This window comes from Amphiprion ocellaris, chromosome 5 (assembly GCF_022539595.1).
Source record: "Amphiprion ocellaris isolate individual 3 ecotype Okinawa chromosome 5, ASM2253959v1, whole genome shotgun sequence".
NCBI classification, from domain to species: Eukaryota; Metazoa; Chordata; class Actinopteri; family Pomacentridae; genus Amphiprion; species Amphiprion ocellaris.
Window position 1 is genome coordinate 7442721 of NC_072770.1, and position 25049 is coordinate 7467769.

General features: G+C 40.5%; 1 protein-coding gene across 2 annotated transcripts in view; it reads right to left on the minus strand.

Annotated features, from left to right (window-relative positions):
- The window catches only part of draxina (dorsal inhibitory axon guidance protein a), a 34606-nt gene extending 13427 nt beyond the window's left edge, over nucleotides 1-21179 (minus strand). Inside the window, exons 1-3 of one of the 2 annotated variants that reach the window (XM_023293230.3) lie at nucleotides 20999-21179; nucleotides 6266-6783; nucleotides 5342-5565 (exon numbers count right to left, since the gene is read on the minus strand). In XM_023293230.3, the coding sequence (XP_023148998.1) occupies nucleotides 5342-5565; nucleotides 6266-6764 (723 nt within the window). In that variant the 5' untranslated portion in view covers nucleotides 6765-6783; nucleotides 20999-21179. Of the gene's footprint in view, nucleotides 1-5341; nucleotides 5566-6265; nucleotides 6787-20998 lie in introns of both variants that reach the window. The other variant, XM_023293229.3, reaches the window with a different exon arrangement.
- Between the last annotated feature and the right edge of the window lie 3870 nt (nucleotides 21180-25049).

The following is a 25049-nucleotide window of genomic DNA, read 5'->3' on the forward strand; positions in this document are numbered from 1 at the left end:
GGTGATGCCCCGCTGTGGACTCCTTGTGGTTAAAGACCCCCCTGGTGCCATGTCCCCTGTTCCTGGGATCTTGGGGATGAACGTGATTCGCCGGTGCTACAGAGAACTTTTTGGTAGATTTGGCCCCTCTTTTTTTGACTCACCTTGTGTTTCACAGGCGACGAGTCCAGTCACTGAAGCTTTACAGAGGTGCCATCAGGCTGCCACTGAAGCACCGAGGAACTTCATGTGAGGGGCTGGCAAGCCATTCGTATACCTCACCAGGTATACGAATGGCTTGCCGGTCCCGGACCCTCACATGAAGATGATGAAGTTGGTCACTAGCACCTGCCCAGAGCAGTTTTCTGGTCAGTGTATATTGTTTGAACCCCCTGGAGCCAGCCTACCTGCTGGGTTGCTAGCCTCCTCTTGCCTTGTTCAGGTCATCCGGGGTACAGTGTATGTCCCTGTGGTGAATGTCGGGACCACTGAGATCCTCCTTTACCCAAGGACTGGCCTTGGCACCCTCGGAGTTGTCCAGATTTTCAGCCTGCCTGCCGGAGTGACTGAAGAGCCCATGTCGGTTGTTGTTTTTTCCCAGACATCTACCCCTTCGGTGTTAGATAAGGTGGAGCTGCTGGATCTGTCTGCACTGACTGAGCAGGAACAGACAGATGTTAAATCGTTACTGTACAAGTACCACCTGTCTTCTCCGCCCATGATGGTGACTTGGGCTGCACCAATCTCATCTCTCATGACATACCTCTGCTGGATGATGTGCCCAGCTCAAAAAATTCGCATTTTTCCAACAGGAGGTTGGTTACTTGGGGCATGTAATTCCGAGCCAAGGGGTCTTCACAGACCCCAAGAAGATCGAGGCCGTGGCCAACTGGCGGTGCCCCAGCCATGTTTCTGAGCTGTGCTCCTTTCTAGGTTTTGTCAGCTATTATCAGTGCTTTGTAGAGGGCTTTACCAAGTTGGCAGCCCCTCTGTCTAATTGGGTACAAACATTCCTCTAATCTCGCCACATTTAGCACTGTGCATCTGATGTCATGACACCCATGTTGGTTCAGTTTTTCTACTGCAACGTAACCAGTGTTTTCTTCTAGTAGGATTACAGAGCAAAGAAAAGGAAAGGAAAGCAAGTCTAATGGCATCTCATTTTTCAGTGTGTGCGTGTTGAAGGTCCTGGCGTTATCATTGCTTCCAGTTTGATTGAGGAAAAAAAACTCCATGTTTCCATTTTTTCCAGTCTGCCACTTACATGGTAAAAACACTGAGAGAGTTAAACTGTCATGGTCCCTCCCTCCTCGGTGCTACACCCCCAGCCAGTGGACAATCCCAGCCGATTGGACACAGCTGCAGAGAGAGCGTCTTTCACCGTTGATGAAAGACAACGGTTACACGCTGTTGCTGTCTAGCAAAGGATGTGTCTAAACTTAGAAGCTCCTAGCTGCAATGGGGACAAGCTCTTACGGTGAAGAAATGAGTGAAGGACAGAAAGGTGAATTTGTGTTCAAAATAAGGCTGACGGCTGAACTTAACGTGTCTGGCTGGGGTTTGCTACGTTGCACGACCTAAATATGTAGCGGGCGGCAGGAATTGATGGGACTCAGAAACAGCCCACAGTTTAATCATTTGTTCCTTGTATGATTTCCAACTGATAAATCACAGTCAATTTGTAGTAGGATCGCAATCACGTGATCATCAGTGGATAACTGACACAGTGTTCACATCGTGGTTACAGTGACGCCGTGCCGGCTGCTATATCTCCCAATGGGAAATCTTTAACAAAGCTGTAGATGCAGACTATAAGCCGCATCACTGTCAAAATCTAATCACTTGGTCCTTGTGTCATTTTTGACCTTCAGTGAAAATTTCATCCAAATCTGTTGCTCTGTTTTTCAGTAATGTTTCACACAGACAGACAGACAGACAGATTCACAGACAAACGTACACGGATCGTCACATAACTCCGCCCGTTCCTTAGTGGAGTAATTAAGTCAGCAGGACTTTGAGCTGTCTCTTGGGGAACACTTCAGCCATTAAAAAATAAGCTCCTCATGGAAACAGATCCATACTTGTTTCCTTTCACCCTCAGGAAATAAGCCTATGGAAATATCAATTAGATCAATTGCAAGGGGCTACCTGCTTGTGCTCGGCTGCTCATTAAACCATCAACAGAAGATCGAACATTAATTAAGAAGCCTTGACACGTGCTTGTGCCAATGAATCTGGGTTCAGGAAAGGCTATCTGTTTTTTGGCTTTTTTCCCTTTCTGCTGCTGTTCCATAATATCTGACTGCTTTCAAAGTAAAGAAATGCATCGTCACCAGGAGTCTCAGAAATCCCAATGCAAAGCAGAGCGATTGTCTCCAGACATCAAATATGCAGGCCAATAAGGGAGGTCAAACAGAGGAACCATGACTTATTCTAAAACTTCAGCCAGGTGTAAATATCAGTCATGCAAGACTGACTGTTTGACTAATAAAATCAATGGTTTGGACAACTAATGAAAATCCTTAGTCGACTAGCTGTGCACCATACATGTCGACAAAAAAATGTTGACAGTAAATTAATACGGTCACTTGTGCTGGGGGGGCGCTGAGGCTGGGGTGCAGTTTATAGGGGGGCTCCAAGCCAAACAGGAGGGAACCACTGCTCTAAGACATGTCTTTGAGCTTGGCTCTGCAAGATATTACTTCAACCTGGCTGTCAGCGTCATCTTCATCTTATTACCTGAATTGCCTGACTTCTGGACTTGCAGAAAAATAGTCGACTAGTCAGGCACTAGCTAGTCGTAGTTGACTATCATGACTTTCGTCCCAAACCCAGTAAATGACAGTAGCAGTTGTCTGGTGTTTTCCCGATAAGCAACCTCTTGCAAATAATGACTGTTTTCTCTGAGACAGATTAGGATGGCATTGTTAAAAGACAGTGAAACTTCAGGAGGACTGAATGACAATGATTTTGATAGAGGAGCTAATGATTTGCATCCACTCACCACTAAAAAGTAACTTTTTCTTTTTATCTTCATCAGAAAGTTTTTGAGGCCTAGAAATGACCGGCTCCTATTCACCGAAGTAGCAGATCAGGAAATGTTTGCATGAATCATTCGGTCCGTGCCAGTTCAATTGGTACCAGTTACATAATTTATATTGTAATGAAAAACAGTCTACAGATGTGGAAAACACTCACAAGGGTTGTTTTTAGAAAGAAGACAACAATGGATATATATGTATGTCTGAACAACAATGCTTTTGTGGCTTCTTAGTCTGTCCTGGACAGGGGAGATTTCTTCCATTTTTTCCACTGTTAAAGGTTTTGCAGGGGAGTTTTTCTTTATACAACTTAACAATCAGCCAAAATGACTGATGGATAAAATGTAAACTCCCTTGAGACAAATTTATGATCTGTGATATTGAGCTGTGATATTGAGCTGTGAACATGCTGGTTTTGACTGAACTTGATAAAACAGAAAAAGTCCTTCAACAACTCCATAAGCTCTATACAAACCATAGGATAGTGGCTGCACAGAGAGATAATGATGAGCCACTGCTAAAAATCACCTGCGAAAAACACACAAATTAGCCACGACATTAAAACCACCTCCCTAATATTGTGCAGGTTCCTCTTGTGCTGTTCAAACAGCTCTGACACTTGAGAGCAGTGGTTCCCAACCTGTTTGGCTTGGAGCCCCCCCTATAAGTTGCACCCCAGCACCAGTGCCCCCCCAGCACTGCGTTTTATTTCCTGACGTCGCCGTAATTTGTTTGGCTTCATGCTGTCATTTGCGAACATTTCACCACAAATAACATAATTCTGTCTTGTCCTCTAATAAAACCAAATTTAAGGTAACTCTCGAGGTATAGCCGGAGTTTTTAGGTACTGATGAATCTTCACCCGTTTTACTTTTTTCAACACCGTTTCCATTAGTAATTTTCTAACTGAAAATGTAAATGTGTTTTAAGAATGTTTTATAAGTAGATTTGTGATGACACAGTGAGTCTGTTACTCTGATTTTATCCAAAATGTAAAAATCTATTTTTTATAACCCCACAGCCTCAGAGCATGCAAAGCTTTGTGCCCTCCCTCAGATCTCTGGTGCTCCCCCTGGGGGGGAGGGGGGGGAACCCAGGTTGGGAACCACTGCTTTAGCGTATAGTACTCTGGGGATGTCCTGTGGTGTTTAGTATTGTGATGTTGGCAATAACCCTTTAGATCTGGTGTTTGGTGGGGTGGTGTGAATCAGAGATTGGAGGGCAGCAATCAATGCTTTGGGTTCTTCGTCATTTTCCTTGAGGTGTTCATGTTTTCTTTTTGGGAAGTGGCTGCCACCTGGGAGTCTTACTGGCATGGCAGCATGGTTGTTCATCGTAGGTGTCAAATTAACATCCACACAAATGTTAGGACCCAAGATTTCCAAGCTGATCACTGCATTATAACAAGATGATCAATGGTATTGACTTTACTTTTTAGTGGTTTTAATATCGTTCTGGGTTTTGTTGGCCCATCCACCAACCCCAACATGTCACCTGACATCCTCCTTCTTTACAGAAGTTCATCTCAGTTATGTAGGAGGTATAAAATGAATCTTAAACTTGTATTTATCTTTATTTGAAAGTTTCTCTTGTTAAAGTTGATACAAGGTACCCCTCGAGGTTCTATTGTACTTCTTATTTATCTGTCATTCGCAAAACACAACAACTGTCCGTCATACCAAGTCAGTCATCCTATGGCAAATATTTCCCATAATCGCACTACAAGCTGATGTGTGTTTTTAACCTCAGACAAATGTTAAGCTTCTCTGACGTCCAGAGTCTTTCAGCATCCATGGACACCTAATTTTTAATGGTTCCAAGATTGACAGAGTCTCAGGAAAACATTTATAATAGTTTTTTTCATTTCAAAAATCACGCTGGGTGGATGTGACAGGTGGCGAATGGTGCCCCATGCACCCTGCAGATTTTTCATAACATGTGCCCACAGTCAGACAAAAAAAAGAAAAAAATTCTCATTACTCAAATGATTTTTCCCTGACATGGTTTCTAATAAAGGAACAGGAAGGTAGTTACAGAGAATGTGCTGCTGGACTCTGAACTATGTGGTTTTGATCCCAGAGGTGTAGTTTTATTATACAGAACACGGTCACAGCTACAGTATCATACACTCTGTGACCAAGAGCCAGTGAGTTCGGCCTGCTGGAGGACATTTTTCACCGGCAGCACTTTCAGGTTCACACTGTAAAGCGCACCATTTCTAAGATGAGCTATGAGGTTTGCGGCGGTGTAATGGCAGTAATGGGGCCCATTTCCCCAACAGATGCAGCCTTTAATAAGCACTTGCGTTTCGTTGGGGTTACCTGGGGTTTGGTGGAGGCCGGAGGCAGCGTTGGGGGATGCTTGTTCATCACCGTGGTAACCATGGAGGAGCTGGAGCCAAAGACGCCAACGAGGGGGGAGGGGGGTTCGCTGGGTGGGGTCGTGCTGAGGGAGGGGGAGGGGGCAGAAGAGGAGGAGGAGGGAGGATCCTCGAATAGATCTCTGCCCTTCAACGCAGAGCTCAGCTCAGGCTCTGGAGGAAACCCTGGACAAACAGAGAGGAGAGAAAATATTGCTCCAAAGCTTTCATGACTGCAAAATTTTTCCCATCAAACATTGATCCAGTTTGTTCTGAATAATCAAGTGGTCCACAAACATTAGGACTTAAAGTATCAGCTTCCCAAAATTACAACAAAGCAAATGTTCTTCCAGGAGTATCACAACAAGATCCATAAACTGCAGATCAAATTTGAAGCCACTAAAATGCATTAAAGATATCTGTGTCTGGAAATTCTTCCGGCCTACAGGTAAATGGATTTAAATTGCGGTGTTCACAGCACTGATTATACGTATAAGTGTAGGTGTATCTTTTTTTAAGTTGAGTGAACTGACCTTTAATTAAAACTGAATTTATTTATTTATTTATTTATTTATTTCTGTCTCAAAACAAACCACAAATGTTAAGTGGCGACATCTGCCTGATTTCAATGCAGACATTTAGGAAGAAAAGCATACATTAGCAATGTCACATTAACACATTCAATTTTTATACTGCCAGTGTGTTAGTGAGCCACCTGGCACAGTATGAAGCTCTCTAAATTTAAGCTAAACAAGATCATTTTCTGTTAATTTTACACATGATTTTCCGACAATACAAAATGTCTTGCAATAGCTTCTTGTCAGTGAAGGAAGATTTGTTTGAAAGAGAATTTTGCTGCATGTGTCTGCATCTACTGAAAGTTCACCTTTTCTATGCCGCCCCTTGTCACGTCGGCTCCCTTGCCTCCTGTGTTCAAAGTGGTGCCCATGTCCATTCCCGTGTCCATGCCCTCTCCCCTTACGTGTCCCCAGGAGGTTATTTTCTCGAGTCTGGGATGGACTCTTCACACCCATTCGGACTCTGTCTCTGTCCCTGCCTGGACCCATCTCTAGTCTGACAGGGCTCAGACCCTCCAGGCCTGTCCCATCATCCTCAGGCCTAGCCAGTGGGTGCAGGGGTCTGTGAGAGAGCAGCCCAGCTCCACCTTTGGCAGCGCGGGCCCCCTGGCCGCCGTGCCCTCCGCGCTCCCTGCTGTAACCATGGGCCTGCAGACCATGCAGAGGGTACTGCAGGGCATTGTTGCCACCTGCTGAGGTCTGTGCTTGCCTCCTCTTGCCATGAGGCGCTCCATGCTCGGCGCTGTGCGACAGTGCCAGGGCAGCGACCAGCAACGCCAGGAGCAGACTCCAGGAGAGGGCCATCATCTGTCAAGCACAACGCCACCTGCTGGGAAGAGAAAGTGTATTAGTATTGTGCTGATTCTGCTGTGAAATTATATTTAAATGAGAAAAGCATTCAGAGAACACAGTACCCCGCCAAGCTGCTCATTCCATCGATCATTTCCGACGGATAAGTCCTGACAAGTCCGCAGCGGTCCATTTGTAGTAGGATTGCAATCATGTGATCATCAGCAGGCAGCTGATGTAATGCTTACTTGTTTTCATAGTTACAGTGACGCCATGATACAGAAATCATGGATCCAGACTATAAGCCACATCACTGCCAAAATCTAATCAATTTGTCCTTGTGTCATTTCTGACCTTCCCTGAAAATTTCTTGTAAATCTGTTCGTCCATTTTTGAGTAATGTTGCGAACAGACAGACAAATCAGTGGCGATTGTCACATAACTCCGTCGCGTTCCTTGGCAGAGTAATAACTGATACAGAAACTTAAAGTAGATTTTTATCAGCAATGGTGATGAGTGAAAACCAGGATAAGAAGACCCTCCATCATGTTTCCCCTCCTGACCATCAGTCAGTTTTCATTTCAGGTCTTTTCTTGGATGATAGCATCTTAAGTAATCTTTAAAAAGTATCGAAATAATTTTACTAGTCTGAGGAAGTCAAGAGAAATGGTTTTGAGGTAAGATGATGGAATATTCTGACGGCACCAAATCAGCTACTCTGGTTTTTATAAGAAATCAGATCTTCAAGCTTTTCTTTGCTGCTAACATGATAGTCATGTGATGGGTTATCCACAATTTTGAACAAAAATATGACTAAATTTTTTTCTGTAATATGTGAAAATGTATGAGTAAGACTTTTGAGAGAAGAAGTCCTCCATTAAGATCATTATTTTTCAAAATTCTAGCCTTGCTAGTGTTACATTTCTGATCAATTATATACACTATTATGTGATACAGTAACATAACAGCTAACCAGGAGTAAAACGTGTTATTATCAGTGTAACAGGCTAACCTGCTGACTGTATGTTAAGCTAATAATGTTGTGCTACATTAGCTAGCTGTAGCATTAGCTAACTTGCTTGAATTCTTTGCTACTGTTGGCTGAACAACATGATTTTACAGTACCCAATGAAGTTAATAAAGAAAAGAAAGTAAAGTTAATGCTTTTGTTGTTATCAACCTTTTTTTAAATAAAGTTGTTACTTATCAAAGTGACTAATGAGGTTCAAAATTCCCCTTTTCAAGATCTTAAATTGAACTTAAAATTAACAAAGCTGCAATCTGGTATGATTTATTTACCCTTTAAATTTGTTCACTTAGGTATACTTCTAGTGTACATATTATACTGATATTCCAAAAATATGGATTTAAACGAGAATAGACATTGTTCTTATGGGTGGGCATCATCAGCTTATATACCCTTCTCACTAGAATCTGAAAGCTTCTTCTTTGTGAACTCATTTTGCATGTTTTAAGATTAGTTAGTTTGTTCAAGGAAATATCTGCTTTTTGAGTATCAATAACTCTTTACGTGTCTCTCATCATAGTTCTGTTATTATATAATTATTATGTCTGCACACTCATAGTTGATCCGCAACAAACCCAAACCCTCCTTTGTCTGTGTGACTGTCAATATCCAACAGATCGAATTTAGCAATTTATTGCACAATGAAGGAACTAGTGATTTAAACCGGTGTGAGTGTGAGCATGCATGGTTGTATAGAGTACAGACGATGGATGGATGGATGACAGGAAGAGCTGAGTGTCATCAGCATGGCAATGGTATATGAGACAATGGGAGTAGATTACCAAGTGAGGCTGTGTATATTGAGAAGAGGAGGATTTGGAGGTTTTCATCCACCTGGTAGGAGACACTGGGGAAGACCCAGAACTTGTTATAGGGAATTATATATCTCATGTGGCCTAGGAATGCCTTGGAGCCCCAGGAAAAGCTGAAGAACATTGCTGGGGAGAGAGATGGATGGATGGATGGATGGATGGATGGATGGATGGATGGATGGATGGATGGATGGATGGATGGATGGATGGATGGAGCAAAAGTTTTCTGGGATCTAATAGATGGCTGAATGGAGAAGTAGACTATATTGCAGTAGGTTGTTGCTTGTTGACTGGATTGCCTGTTTATGGGTGCTCTTCAGGTCAGATAAAACTTCCAAATGACCACTTGATTGACTGAAACGAAATACACAGACGTTCGTGGCCCTCAGAGGATGAATTATAATTACTTTGGTGATCCATACACTTTCCTTTTGGCACTAGCAGGAGGTTGATATTTGTGGTTTTGATTGAAATTAATGCTATGAACTTTGGCATACATTCCCCTCTGGATACATTTTGTGCTTCGCTCAGTTTTCCTCCAGCACTTTCATGCTTACACAAGTAGAATTTTTATCAAATATTATGTTAAAGATGACTGACTATGGGACATGAAACCTGTAGACACCTGGCCATCTTCCAGGAAGAAAAGTTGGTAATGCAATTTTTTTTTTTTTTTTTTAGTTAAAAGGTTGGATGGAAATAACAGAAATCCAATACAGAATATCCATATTATGTCAGATTACACTACCATTCAAACGTTGGGGTCACTTAGAAATGTCCTTTTTGAAAGAAAAGCTTTTTTTTTCAATGAAGGTAACATTAAATTAATCAGAAATACAGTCATTGGTAAACCTTTGATGCGCAGTGTAGGTCAGGAGATATCCAATTGCCATTGGATTTGGGTCACTTTTGACCCATGTTGCGCATCAAAGGGTTAATGTGGTAAATGGCTATTCTAGCTGGAAACAGCTGATTTTTAATGGAATATCTACATAGTGGTACAGAGGAACATTTCCAGCAACCATCACTCATGTGTTCTAATGCTACATTGTGTTAGCTAATGGTGTTGAAAGGCTAATTGATGATTAGAAAACCCTTGTGCAGTTATATTAGCACATGAATAAAAGTGCGAGTTTTCATTGAAAACATGAAATTGTCTGGGTGACTCAAAACTTTTGACTGGTAGTGTACATTAGTGTAACATCCCTCAGAGTGGACAGACTTGGTTTAGCTGTGATTGTTGGCCTTTTTGTGCAGAAGCCATAATCTACATCCACATGAGTTCTGAAATGTGACATGTTCCTCCACTCTGCTGCGTTCATCATCATTCTACAGATTCAGACTGTCAGCCTCCTGAGCACTTCCATTTATCTCGGTGGCTTGAAGGAAGTGATTAAGATATGGACAGACACTTGTTCTTCTCCTTCTTTAGAAATAATTTTCCAGCCTTCATTCCTGTACCTTCGTGGCTCACTCAGGATGAGATACGGCAATGCACATATCCTTCATCGGCGCCTATTCAGTGGTCTCGAGAGCCCTCCTACCATACCTTTCATTACAAAAGTCAACATATCTGTGAGGTGTGACTGCAATGAAATATGAGGTTCTGTATATCTGCATTAAAAAAGCCACCTCATCCAAACGTGAACAAAATGGTGTTTAGTCTAAATGCAAAGCACTCGAGTGGAAACATCTTTCCTCTTCAATTCCAGATCCCGAGATACACTGCAGACGGGCTCAATTTAAATTGTAATTTAATGTCACTGGAGGATTCCTTGTGTTCATAATGATACTTGCTTGCACATGTACTTTCAGTGATTATAGTGTAAGAAAACCACAGAAATCTGTATTTCCTGGGAGACCTGCCTATAATTTGTAATAGCAGCGTATTTAAGGAGCCTTTTCTTATTCTCAGTATGATCCAAGTGATGTTTAAAACCCCCAAATGGATTCTTAATGCAGTTAACCTATATGCATGAAATTCTTTGTGTTCAAGGAACTACTTTGTTCATCTAGTTTACTTCATATCAATTAGATTTTAAAGAAATAAACTAAATTTGCAGATGTTTGTACAGCCAATAGGCAGATAGAGAAAGAAAACTGAGAAAATATTAAAACCTACCTTAGAAAATGAGTTATTGACATTGAATTAATTAACTTAATAATATTTTTAGCTGAGGGCTGCACAGTGGCGTAGTGGTTAGCACTTTCGCCTTGCAGCGAGAAGGTCCCTGGTTCGCGTCCCAGCTTTCCCGGGATCTTTCTGCATGGAGTTTGCATGTTCTCCCTGTGCATGCGTGGGTTCTCTCCGGGTACTCCGGCTTCCTCCCACAGTCCAAAAATATGCTGAGGTTAATTGATTATTCTAAATTGCCCGTAGGTGTGAATGTGAGAGTGCTTGTTTGTCTTTGTATGTGGCCCTGCGACAGACTGGCGATCTGTCCAGGGTGTCCCCTGCCTTCGCCCGAGTCAGCTGGGATAGGCTCCAGCCCCCCCCGCGACCCTAGTGAGGATTAAGCGGTGTATAGATAATGGATGGATGGATATTTTTAGCTGATTAAAATCAGTATAATAAAACAGTGTAATTTAACAGCCACACATTGTGGAAGAAATAAAATACAGATTTGGTTGTGGACATTATTTACAATTTTTGTTTCTTTTTTCAGTCCATGTGTAAATTAATACTTTCTCTTCTGTGATTTCACAAGATCTAGAATTTAAACATGGAAAGACTGTAAAATAACAGATAAAAAAGATTTATCATTTTCTAATCCTTAATGTAATGTACTTCTTTCTAATAATGGCAAATATATGTTTAAAAAATATTTGCTGATTTACCCAACCAAAACATTAAAAATTAAACAAAAATAAATAAATCCAAAATAATAATAATAAAAAATACATCTTTTAGGTTACCATGTTAATGAATACTTGCTTGTGATTATGTGTTTGAACAAAACTGTGAAAATCTCTAAAATAACAATAAATTGTTCAAAAGTTACAGTTAAAATTGTTTTTATGGTGAAGGACTTTTGCACAAAGAATGGTCACTGCCATTTTTTACAGTGTGGCTACCTTGCTTTCTGTTTACATATGTACAGTCTATGACTGATAGAACCCTTTATGTTACACAAAACAATATGTACATAATTTTTCAAAAAGGATTTTTACAAAATACCATATTTAGATCCAAAGTAAATGTTTAAAATATGAATACTAACACACTGGTGAGGAAACATGTTTCATTTTTACTCTGCCAAGGAATGCGGTGGAGTTAAGTGACAAGTGGCATACGTTTGTCTGTCTGTCTGGCTGCCTGTCTGTTAGCAACAATACTCAAAAAGGGACCAACAGATTTGGATGAAATTTTCAGGGAAGGTCAGAAATGACACAAGGACCAACTGGTTAGATTTTGGCAGTGATGCGCCTTATAGTCTGGATCCACGGATTTGTTATACATTTCTGTATCATTGCCAGATAGAGTCATGGCGTCACTATAACTATGACAACAAGTGAATACTACGTCAGCTGCCTGCTGACTATCACATGATTGTGATCCTACAACAAATTCACCACTGTGGACTTATCGAGATTTATCCATCGGAAATGATACAAGGAACAACTGATTAGATTCTGGGGGTGTTTCTGAGTCCCGTCAATTCCCGCCGTCCGCTACATATTTAGGTCATGCTATTCGGTATCCGTACATAATGTGCACATGCATAACACACACCTGTGCTCAGTGCAAGGTCATTTTGTTTGTGGGTACATCGATAATAAATGGTCACATTCTATAGTGCCGTGATTTGTCATGAATTTTTTCAAGATTTCAGCCGTCGGAAATGATATGACTGAGCAACCTTGGCGGAATACTGCACTCTCTGAGTGCTTTTCTTGTTTATGATTTGTTTTGCATTTATGTGTGCTTCCATAATATTCTTTACATTTCTGTATCCGCCAAGAGTAAGTCATTTCTTTAAAGTGTCTATGCTGGTATGTTAGTCACATGGATAAGTAATAAACCGTATATAAGAAATGCCACCATGATGAAGGTAAGGCCGCTGAAAACATTTTGGAAGGTAACCAAAACTTGTTTAAACAAGAAAAGCACTCAGAGAGCGCAGTACTCCACCAAGGCTGTTCTGTCGCTGTAACATTTCCAACGGCGCACATCTTTCAAAAATTCGTGGATCCAGACTATAAGCTGCATCACTACCAAAATCTAATCACTTGGTCCTTGTGTCATTTCTGACCTTCCCTGAAAAATTCATCCAAATCTATTTGTCCATTTTTGAGTAATGTTGCTAACAGACAAACCAATGCCGAACGTCACATAACTTCGGAGTATTAAAAGAGTTGCATTGTTGCTCGCGCTGGTCTCCATATGTGTGCATAAATATTTCATTATTGCCCAGACCGATTTTTCTGACATTTTCAATCATGACACCACAACATATATAGGATCAAATGTCCTTCAGTCTAAAAACTCATGTAAGGTGCCAGGTGATGTTGTCATTTCTAAACATGATGTGGTCGGTTTTGTCCTCTGCCTAAACAGATTGAGACAATCCATTGTCACAGACATACACAGCGCCTTTATGGTGCTGTGGCAGGCGACTCCTTTGTGTTAAAAGACAAACAGCGGTGCAGGGCATACAGAAAATCAATAAGGGAGAAGTATTGAGCTGCTGCTGATGGTGGATGTGTGTCTGTGAGGCGGAGTTGGGGGGTTAATAAGGTCTCTGCTTTTTCATCACACTGACACACAGTAAGTTGAAGAAACACACCCTTGGGTTTTACAGTGGGTTATTTAGGTGTTTCTAAAAACAGGACACAGGTGGCAAGTTGAAGTATGTGTGCGGGTAGAAGAGGATGCTGGTGACGTCAGGGGAAATTTGCGGCGCAAGCATCACCCCAATGAGGGAGTTTAAGAGGCGGACTGCGTCGGCTGGCTTCTGGGAGTTCGACCAGCTGTGCAGTTTGCAAACACGAGTGTGAGGCTAGCAAACAGGCTCTCAGAGTGTCCAAGAGGAGGGTAACCAGCTGTGTCACACACAGTGTTTAGGCTGGATCACACTCTGTCTGTCTGACACATGAGATGACACCTGGACCCTGGAAGGCCAAAAGGCTCATTTAGAAGAGAAAACAAACACAACATTCAAGTTTAATGTGGGTCAGAGCTGAAAAAATTCATTTCACATCTAAAGAGCAGGAACGTTGTTTCAACAGATTTTTAACTGCAATTATTTGAACATTTTACAGATTGTCCCAATTTTGTGAAATTACTGATAATATCCAATAAAATCACAGAAGACAAGATTTTAATTTACATGTTAACCATAAAAAAACAGGCCAAAACTGTAAATAATGTCCACATCAAAAATCAGCATTTGGTAATCACCCCACCAAGTAATGTGGCAGAGTCATGTGACAATCGGCGTATGTTTGTTCATCTGTCTGTCTGCCTGTCTGTCAACAACATTACTCAAAAACGGACCAACGGATTTGGATGAAATTTTCAGGGAAAGTCAGAAATGACACAAGGACCAAGTGATCAGATTTTGGCAGTGATGTGGCTTATAGTCTGGATCCACGGATTTGTTAAAGATTTCATTATCATTGCGAGATAAAGGCATGTCATCACTGTAACTATGACAACAAGTGAACACTACGTCAGCTGCCTGCTGACGATCACATGATTGTGATCCTACTACAAATCCACCACTGCGGACTGATTGGGACTGGGATCAAGGTGGGAACAATCAAATTAAATTGTGGGGGTGTTTCCAAGTCCCATCAATTCCCGTCGTCCGCTACATATCTAAATATGTGATTTGGTATCCGTACATAATGTACACATGCATAACACTGTGCTCAGTGCAAGGTCATTTTGTTTGTGGGTACATCTATATGAAAGGGCCCACATTCTATGTTGCCCTGATTTCTGATCATCAATAACTAATACACAAATGCTGCATTTCTGACAACGTCATATGAGGGAACAACTGATGGGTCCCCCATATAAACTGGGTTCTCCTCAAGGTTTCTTTCCATTCAAAGGGACTTTTTTCTTGCCAGTTTCGCCTTAAGGCTTGCTCTGGGGGTTCAAGCATATGGATTCGGTAAAGTGTCTTGAGACAATTTGAATTGTAATTGGTGCTATATAAATAAAATTGAATTGAAAAATTTAATTGAACATCCATGGCGGAGTACTGCACTCTCTGAGTGCGTTTCTAGTTTATCCTGTTACGTTTGACCATAAAATTGCAAAATCTTTTTTAATCTGTATTTAAATCAGCAAAAAATATAATCATTTTACAGATATTTACTGCTACTTCAAGGAAAAAATACATATATAAGGGTTGAAAAGTGCAAACTAATGTCTTAACTATTTTTGTAAAGGTTTCCCCTCTTTTGGTAAGTTACACATAATATCTAGCAAAACTGCTGAAAAAATTAAAACATTTTATCTATCTAGACAGCGCCAGATGAGCGGTTTGTGTGTGTTAGCTTTGTGCTAAGCTAAGCTGATTGGCACTAGCTTTTATCTCATAATCTACAAGAAGTATTTATTTTTAACCTGAAAATGTCAACCAAAAAAAATGTTTGGTTGAGGCTAACTTTAGCTCTCTGAATTTAAAGCAGCTTCTGGGAGTGTTTTTGCTCATATCACATTTTTACTCACTGTGAGCTCATTTTTCACTACAATGTAAATTCTTGAACCTCTATGGAAATACCACAACCGTGACTAGAAATAGAGAGAGTTCCAGATGTATTTTGTGCAGAATGCCAAAGATATGATTTTCATAAATAATATAATAAAACAAAATAAATAATAATTCATTTCTTTAATCATTTATTTTACAAAAATTGGAGGAAAAAGGAACATTTTTTCATACATTTTTCCAAGTGCCCTGAGGCAATACCAAAACATATTACTCTGCATACTATGGATATTTTACTTGATATTGTACGACGTTTTTAATGTTTCCAATGCCCCATGTCATGTTTCTGTTATTTTTTGTTTGTTTTGTTTTGTTTTTTTACAGCATGTGGTTTTAAAAAATGCTTTACTTTCTGTGATTTTTAAGACGTAGAATAAAGTGTTTCTGATGAAATATCATGATTTTAAACTTAGATTTGACATAAAAATATTTTTTAAAAAGCTAAGTTTTGGCCATGTACAGATGAGTAGTTTAAGCACCCCGATTCTTGCTGATGTCCCAGTTTCTGGCTCTTATTAATGGTTTGAAGACAACATGCCTTTCAAACTCTACCGTGTGTTATTGGGGTTCACAGAGTTAATCTAGACCAGGGTTTCATCTTCTTTGGTGAGAGGAATCAAAAGACAAATCCATCCATGTCTTATGTGTGCGCACAGTGTAATTTAGGATTAAATTACAGATGGTTTTTCACAGTCAGAGAAGAAGCACCTGGATTGGAAATAAAAACAAAAGCAAAGCAACGGCACAGTGATATGGCCCCTTGAAAAATGTGTTTTCCCAACATGAAAGGAAGATGCGACACCTCCATAGAAACACAAGGCATCCCATCAAATGTGAGGTCTGAATAGACTTGTCATGTGAAATGGAAAGCAGGCGGTGACGGAGGGAGAGCAAGTGTCGGCACAACAGTGCCCTGTTTTCCTCTCAGACTTTCATGTGCTGCTAACAGGTGGCCCTTTGAGAAGACACAGGATGGAGAAGATAATGGAGCACTCTGGGTGGCATTCCCGGTTTTAAGCACAGCCTCTTGTGTGTGATAAACAACCTCGGCGAACAACACAGCCTCCTGCCAGAGCCGGCATTATACAAGGCTGTGTGTTGTAGGTAGGGCACAGCAGGGCGAGCATCTGCTACTGAAGCGATGACAGGCCCAAGCAGTCGGCTGACGACTTTCATTCCCAAACGAGATAATCTACCCCTCAAATGGCAACAGTTAAAGTGTGAAAGCTGCTCTGTGAGGAAATGAAACAAATTACGGGTTGACTTAAGCTTTCACAGCTTCCAGGATATGGCTATCGCCCTTTGTTTAAACAATTAAAGGCACTAAAAACCCATTTAATTACACTATTAATTGTTTCCCTTTTGCTTTTGCTCTCCATAAATACAACATTTTCTGCTAATGTCAGATCAGTTTTGGTTCTTTCTCACAAAAGTTTTCTGTCTGTTTTCTGTCTTTTTTTTTTTTTTTTTTTATCAAAGCACATTCCTTGTTGTCATTACTGACCAAAAATAAATAATTAGTAGGGATAAACCCCCCCCCCCCCCCCCCCCCCCCCCCAATCCAATTTTTTTACCCAAAAACTTGTTTGTATTTATGGTTAAATTACCTATTACTGAGATTCAACAAAGCATTTCCAACCTCATAAAAATTTGTAGCACTTCTTTTTCTGCTTCAAATCCTGTACTCTTTACGTAGATGTTTACTATCTTACTAGCTTGCAGTCTTCTCCTTGGACTTTGTGGATTTCTGTATTTCTTGGTAACAGTATTTGTACATCAGTAAATACAACTGCACCAGAACACAGGAGAACACCCCCCCCCCCCTCTTAATTCTTTAAAATCCATATATTTGTTTTATTAAAAGCTGATGACAGTTTGCTCCAGGTCTTGAAATGACAGTAGAGAAGGTTCATGACACTTACACACTGAAGTGGAGCAGCTAAATAAAAGGGGACAAAGCACATCTTGGATAACTTTAGATGTCACTTTGACCTCAGTCTCACTTTCTGATCTGATCCTCGGCCCTTGAAGTTGTTACACCAACTCTAAGGCTGTCTGAACCCAGCAGTGTGCTGAGGGAATTTGTGCACTGCAGTATAGAATGGGATAAAATCTTAAAATCAATTCTACATTTCCAGGAAGCTGCAGCAGGTAAGCTAAAGCGGAGTTATTATGTTTTACATTTTGTAGAAAACACAATTTACAGTATGTGTCTGCCAGGAGCATTATAAGCACAGCATACAGTGTGAGACAGCCACCCAGGAGACATGAATCAGAGCAGAGTGTGATAAGTATGAAGTGATAGGTAATCTTGCAAGAAATTGCAAAGGGGACTCTATTGGAGGGCTGGATGATTAAACTGTGATGAGATCAGAGACCTCTCTCCAGTGTGTGATCAATTGGTCAATTCCTTAAGCAAGGTGGCGCCTCAGTGACACACTCGTTATAAAAATATACTTAGCAGAGACTGTACTCAGATCTGGGGTTGAGATGGGGAAGGTGAGGGAGGGATGGCAGCGAGGCAGAGCAAGAGGCCACCCTGGTATTAAACTGCTGCATGTGTGCATCTTTTAGCTTCACCTGCTGTGACACCAAACCTCCAGGAGCCATCTGCTCCTGTTGTTTTATCTCTCATAGCAACCAGCAGGGCCAGAAGGATCCGCCAAACAAAGACTGCAGAAACAGGCTGCTGAAACAGAGCTGTCATGTCAGGGAGAGGCCACCTCCGAGACTTTTTTCTCCAGCAGTGATTCAAGGTTTAAATCAGGAATACTCTCCTGTTGTTTAATGTCAGAATTACTCAGTAGATTCTATCTACTGGAGCAGAAAGTCATCAGCCAGCTATTAATCAGGCTTTTGAGCATATGCTCAATTTGCAAATTTATTACAGGCTGTCAAAGAGAGACCTACAGGTCACTCGGGAAAGTGTGTGGCTGCATAGGAACAAGCTAAATATCTCCTTTCAGCTGCACGGTTCATTGGGCAGCAGCTCGAGTATCTACTTTAAACAGACTCACCAGATAATAGGAGGAAAAGTGCATGATTGCATGTAATAGAAGGAAAAATGCTTGTGTAATCTAGAGTGACACAAATACAATTCAGCTTTCTAAAGTAACAATGCTGAATATTTGCTGCACAAACACTTACTTTTATGTCTCTTATCTTGGGTAAAATACATCTAGTTTGCACCACCAAATTATCATAAATATCATCACAATAACAAGCACACAAATTACAGCTCCAGTTAATGCCTCAGCATAATAAACATGTCTGCCAAGCTGCAGTTAACACCATAAAATTTCATTTCCTCGAGGGCCGATACCACTGACTTCAGCAGTATAAAAGTGCTTTGTCTCCCAAATCCTCCGCAAACAATGTTGGTGGGATTCACACATTGAGCAGGAGGATTTTTGCAGCTTTTAGGTGTGTATTGGATGGCAAATTCCCCTTGGAAGCTACATAGGGTGATAACAAAAACAAAAAAACAAAAAAAAAACAAGGGCCATAAGGAAGGTCCATCTGTCAGCAAGTGAGACGGAGCAGAGAGCAGGGAGACACCAAATGATTCAGCGGTAATTTGGTAGCAGGTACAACAGATGTGAGGTGAGACCAGAACATTGTCACTGATGCAAAGTAACATCAGCCAGCATCCTGCGACATGGCCCTCATCTCCCCGTTTGAATGCACCGACACACACATACACTCACTTTCGCTCTGTTAAAGTCAATGCATGCACACAAACACACACTCACAGCAGGGGGAACCTCCTCCAGACACCCACATAGAGGCATGTTCCAGAAATGCTGTGAGACACAAACAGCACCAGAAGCACAAGAGGCATCCCACAGAGAGGAGAGAGAATGAGAGAGACAAAGGGGAGGAGGAGAGGGGGGAGAAACTGAGCAAAGAAAAGGGAGAAAATAAGATGTAATACTGAGAGAGAGACAGAGAGAGAGAGAGAGAGAGAGAGAAATAAAAAAAGGAGTGAGATGGAAACAGAGAGGGAGGGAGAGGAGAGACACGGGAATCAAAGCGGGAGAGAGAGAGACAGAAACAGAAGGAGGATTTATCCTGTCTTAATTAGAACAAAGTGTCGGTGGCATCTTTCATTTGGTGGCAGAAAAGGACACCAGCTGAATCCTTCCTCTAACACGCAGAACACAACAAAGCTTTGGCTTCTGTGACCAACAAACAAAACTTGTCCTTGCTAACCCGTGAAATCTGGACACCTGGGCCTGAAGCAGGACATTCCTCCTGGGAACAGTTTGACCGGCCAGTGGGGGGGAAACGCTCCTACTTAGAGATGATCTAGTGAAGCATGCAAACGCATTATATGAATCTAAAGTTTCTCTCAACCCTCCCTCCCTCCCTCCCTCCCTCGGTGGAGGCGAGCAGCACTGACTGCCTGCCAATGTTGAAAGAGTCTTGATCAAACAGATGCAGCCACGCTTGGCAGTGGCATTCAAGGCGAGTTTCACACCACGGCGGAGGAGACTGGGTGGATGTTTAGCTATGTAGCCTTTATTTGGCTGACAATCCAAAATCAGGATAAAAGAAGTAAAGAGAATTGCTCCCGGAAAGAGTGACAGCACAAAAATTAAACAAACTGATTCTTTCAAAGTAGATGAAAATAATTGACACTTGTAGTTCATTTCAGAAATTCATGGCAAAAGTAAGGACAAATCCCTATCTGCTAAATATAAGAGATGAATGAATCTGAAAAGGGATGTCTCTTTTTTTGGATTGCATTGAATTAATTTCCACTCGAGCACAAAATGATGCAAGAGTATCCTTGGGTTATCTTTTCATTTTCAATTCACTTACTAGTGAATCAGAGTTCTGTTTTGGCCCCAGGTCTGCTCACTGTGGGGTCCCTCCACACTCCTTCTGATCAGTCTAGCGCTTCCCTGCTGATCGACTCGCTATTAATTTAACACGAACCCCTTAATGCGAGTCCACAGAATAACTCCTTTGCAGCGTCACTCTAAATTGCACGGTGTCACACTGAGACTCCTGTCTCCCACACACACTTTCACAGTCTTCTGTGGCACTGAGCAATAACGAGCTGTCAGGAAAAGATAATCGCTGGGATCATTTCTGATTCTCATCACCGTTCATCCACTAACAGTCCTTTGTGGCGCTGATCTGATTTTGAAGCATAACAGCAGGAGACACCGCCACCACAAAAGTTATATTGATTATCGGTCAAATCTGTTTTTCCGGCATCAAACACCAAATCCAATTTGGGGTTTGCACACACTCATTCTTTCTCTGTGCCGTTTGAGCTTCTCTCTTTCTATCTTCCAAACTACCCTTTCATCGTGGAAACATCTGCGTTCATTAACTTATTAACTTTTGTGGCATTATAGAGACGCGTTACGGATGCGTTTTTACGCACCGGGGGAATCGATGCTGTAGTAAATGCGATAAACCCTCTGACTGGGTTCTAGTTCATTAAAGCAGAACTGTCAACTGCAGACGATCTATTGTTAAAATATTTTTAAAAGGCAATAAAAATAGATTTAAATTACCCAAAAGTCGCTGCAAACTCGTTCGACCATCACAGAAACGCCACAAAACAATGGAGGGACATAAAAGAAGCGATGCTGCTGATTTCTTCTCATCATGAATCGCTGTGATAACCAACCACTGGAATAATGGAGACCCTGTGTAAAGAAAATTCCTTACTTTATGTTTGTTTGTCGTTGTTTTCCTTTGCTGTTGTTGGGCTTCGGAGAGCAGCTCGGTCACACGGCTGCAGGCTGACAGCGGACAGCAGCAGCAGCACCTCTCAGGTCCGATCTCCGGGATGTGCCGAGCATCCAGACAGTCTCCTGCGTCTTTATCAGGGGGAGAGTCACCGGCTCCCGGTGCGCGCTCCCACGTGCGCGTCCGCGTCAAGGCTTGCTATACCTCGGAGGGTCTGGTCCCAGCAGGTGAGGAGAGAGAGCTTCTGAATGGCTGAAATGAATGAGAATTAGCTTTTTGTGTCAGTTTTGTGGAGGCAGAAATGAAGAGAACAGAAAGAGAGATCAGAAGGTAGATTTTGTAAAACACAAATGGCTGTTACTTCACACAGAAATATCCAGATTCCCCCAATAATCCAAGAGGAACGAAACAATTTCATTCTGCAATGGACATAATTGGAGGACATATTACGTCCCACCCATGAAATTTCAAATAATCCATGTACAAAATACTAAAACATGCAGTTGTTGTATACATTTACTTGTCCTGATACCAAATCTAAAAAAAACTAGGAGAAAATAATGTTCGAAAATATTTTTAAAAATATCAAATAAGTCTGGAGTACCTCCTAAAATGCCATTTTTCTCTTGTCCCACCCCCTGGTGACCAAATTGAATCTCAAATAAAACACTTAAAATGAAATTTAAATCTCCCTTTTTTGGTATAATTTTATTTTCATTGATGTCTGGTAATTGTGAGTAAAAAAAATCAACATAATATTTTAAATAATATATTTCTTATACATGGAACGTGTGTCACACAACACCCTGTTAGCGTAACATTTTTAACTGGTAGAAGAAGAAAACAGTGAATCACATGATACATTGGAATTAACATCATCAAACAGTTTTCCAAAAGAATATTTAGAGCAAAGCTATGTCCTCTCTTCTATTTTTCATATTTTCATAACATTGTCAGCCTTGATTGAATGTCTCACTCTACCTCATGCAACCATGTTATGCATATTATCCGTATAAGACAAATCCTTTTTACCTTCTTCTTGACTCTTTTCAATGAGTGAGTTTGTCCTCTTGGTCAGCAGTAACAGCTACCTAAATATCTAGCATCTACTCCTGAGAAAAGCTAACATTAGCATGGATTAGCAACTCTGTTACTGTGATTAGAGTAGGGTTAGCAAACAACAAATATAACATGTATTAAAAATTGTACTACTGATGTGTAAGCTGAGACAGTCAAGCCTTTGGTAGTTTATTACCTATTATTGATGAATATGGAGCAGAAATTTGTAAAAGAGAAGGTTTATTTTTCCAAAATAATGAAACCCAAATGTTCTCCAATTCTGGAATGACCCACGTATTTTTGTGTAAAAATGTAAGAATTGACCACCATTTTAAAGTTTTGTTAAATTAAAGATAACAACTATTGAAATCAATGATGTCATCATAACAAATCTGTATTTTTATTTTTTTTTTAAATGGTGCTTTGCTGTTATAAATACTGACTGTAAAATTACACAGTTTTACAAGATTTAAATCAACTAGGATATATTTTTTTTACAGAATATATATGCTATCCTTTTCTCAATTTTTTTTTAAATTTTTTGAATGCTACATTATTCCACCATTTTTAACTTATTTCATTGTCATGTTTGCTGCCAGATGTTCACTGCATTTTTGTTTGGTTTTAAATTGAGGTTTGCTCTTGGCCCCTAAGTTGCAATGTGGGTAGGAGTCTGATGCAAACTTTGTTTCACCAGTTTGTGTTTTGTTTTGCTTTTTCTGCCACAGCAAGACAATGCAAGTGTGAACAAATTCTGACCCATGAAGACAGAGATGGACAAGATCAATGTTAAAAAATACAAACTCCTGAAAGACATTCCATCCATTCAGCACCGTGGAAATACTGAGGTCCCAAGTGTTCACAACACAGCTTACATTACTTAGCTGGTTTATTCTCTTTCAAAATCTTTGTTTTGTCCATGCATGGTGTCCACTGCAGTAGACAGTTTTCAACTTGAACTGACACCCTGTTATTTGCAGTAATTAGTCCCAGCCCTCCAGCTGTAAGATCATCGTCTTAACTGATATTTGTTCAATTCAAAACAGTGGATGGTGATGGAAATGTGCCCGTCACCTGTGGAATATGTGTTAAAATGTTTATTTTTACCAAAAAAAAAAAAAAAAAACCATTAAGGTACAAATAATAAGTGGACATCATGCATTAATAGTTGTATACCGCTCATGAAGTCAGTGTGATGTCCAAGTGAACATTCCTGCCAAATTTAAAGAAATTCCTTCAAGATATAGTGTTTTAGAAGAAGGTTATAGATATGAGGCCCATATGTCTTATTTTTTTCCCATTTGTTGAGTTCTTGTCATCTACTTTTAGTCTTGTGGAACATCTGATGATGTTCAGGGCAGATTTTTGCAGAAATATAAAAAAAAAAATCTAAAGTGTTTGCAATCTTCAAAGTGCCATTGTGTTGGGTTTTATTGAATGCTTCTACGATTTTTCATGGCTGCTCATTCAGGAGCTGTCAGGGATGTTGGTATCCTTGAGTGATGGGGTATGTGAACTGTCAGGATTTGTGTCCATCGTATATGAAAGTGTAAATATGTTGGACAAGACTTTAAATACGCAGTTAATTCATACTAGTTCAGTGTTTTGCCTCAAGATCATCACAGTATGAGATCTGACCACTGAATTGTGCTTTTAATTCAATTCAGTTCATTTCAACTGTATTTATACAGCCTAAGTTCACAACATACAGTGCTCAACAAATTTATTAGACCACCTGTCATAAAAATGAAAAACACAAATGTTTTAGATATCTGTCCAAAACTTGTTTCAAACTAAAACTGTATTATTATTTATTAGGCAAATGACAAACTGGAACAACTAAATAGTCTTTATTCACATATTTTAAAAAAAAACATTTATATTTTGTGTGACCTCCTTTGACCCTGGTACAGCTTGCATTCTTGCTGCCATTGTTTTTATGGACTTTTCTGCAGTCTCTTTTTGTTATTGAGTTCCAAATAGTTTCTAGCTGTTCCCAGAGACTTGCTTTGAATGAAACTTTTGTGTGATCTATTTTTGAATTCAATAAATCTTAGATCTGTTCTACAGGATTCAAGTCTGGACTTTGACTTGGCCAGTTCATCAGTTCCAGACCTCCAGATTCCTTTTTATGGTCAAGTAGTCTCTGCACAGCTTTGAGGTATGATTGGATTCTTTGTTTTCAGGTTTAATACAGAAGGGATTCTACGATGCACCAAGATGTGGTAGACCTTCTTCTTCATGATATCATTCATTTGAACTAATTTGCCATTTCCACAAAAGGAACCCCATACTATAATGGATCTCCACCGTGTTTCACTGTGGATGCATCTAGCATCAAAATGTTCTCCAGCTTTTCTGTCAACACAAACACAACGATGCTGACCGAAGACTTCAAACTTGGACTCAGGCTTCCAGAGTACCTTCTTCCAGCCATTTACAGTCCAATGTTTGTGCTCCCTGGCAAATTTGAAGTGTTTTTGGATGTTTGCAGGCCTCAAAAATGTCTTCTTAGCAGCTATTCTTCCCTTTAAGCCTTGTTCCTTCAGTTGTCTGCTTATGGTCATTCTGGAGACTTGCTCAGTTGATCTAGAAGCATTAATCTCTGCCTGAAGATCAGCAGTTTTATTCCTTCCGTCTCTACTTCAAATCTTGAGGTGCCTGATATCTGCTTCAGTTCGCTTTCATTTTCGGCCTCTTCCTTGGCACATTTTGTAAGTAATAGAGTCCAAGGCATACTTGACCACCCAGTGAGAACACTTTATGTCTTCCCTATTTGCCTCAAAAATCATCCAGCATCATGAAGTGCTTAAATCGGACTCTGTCTTTCTGAGTGAGTTCCCTACGCTTCACTATTTTGAACAGGAGTGAGGAATTTCAAACTGAGTTCATGTTTCTATACTCAAATTCACACCAGCACACTGGCATTCTCAGAAATTAATCAAGAGTATCATACAATTACTAAAAAAAG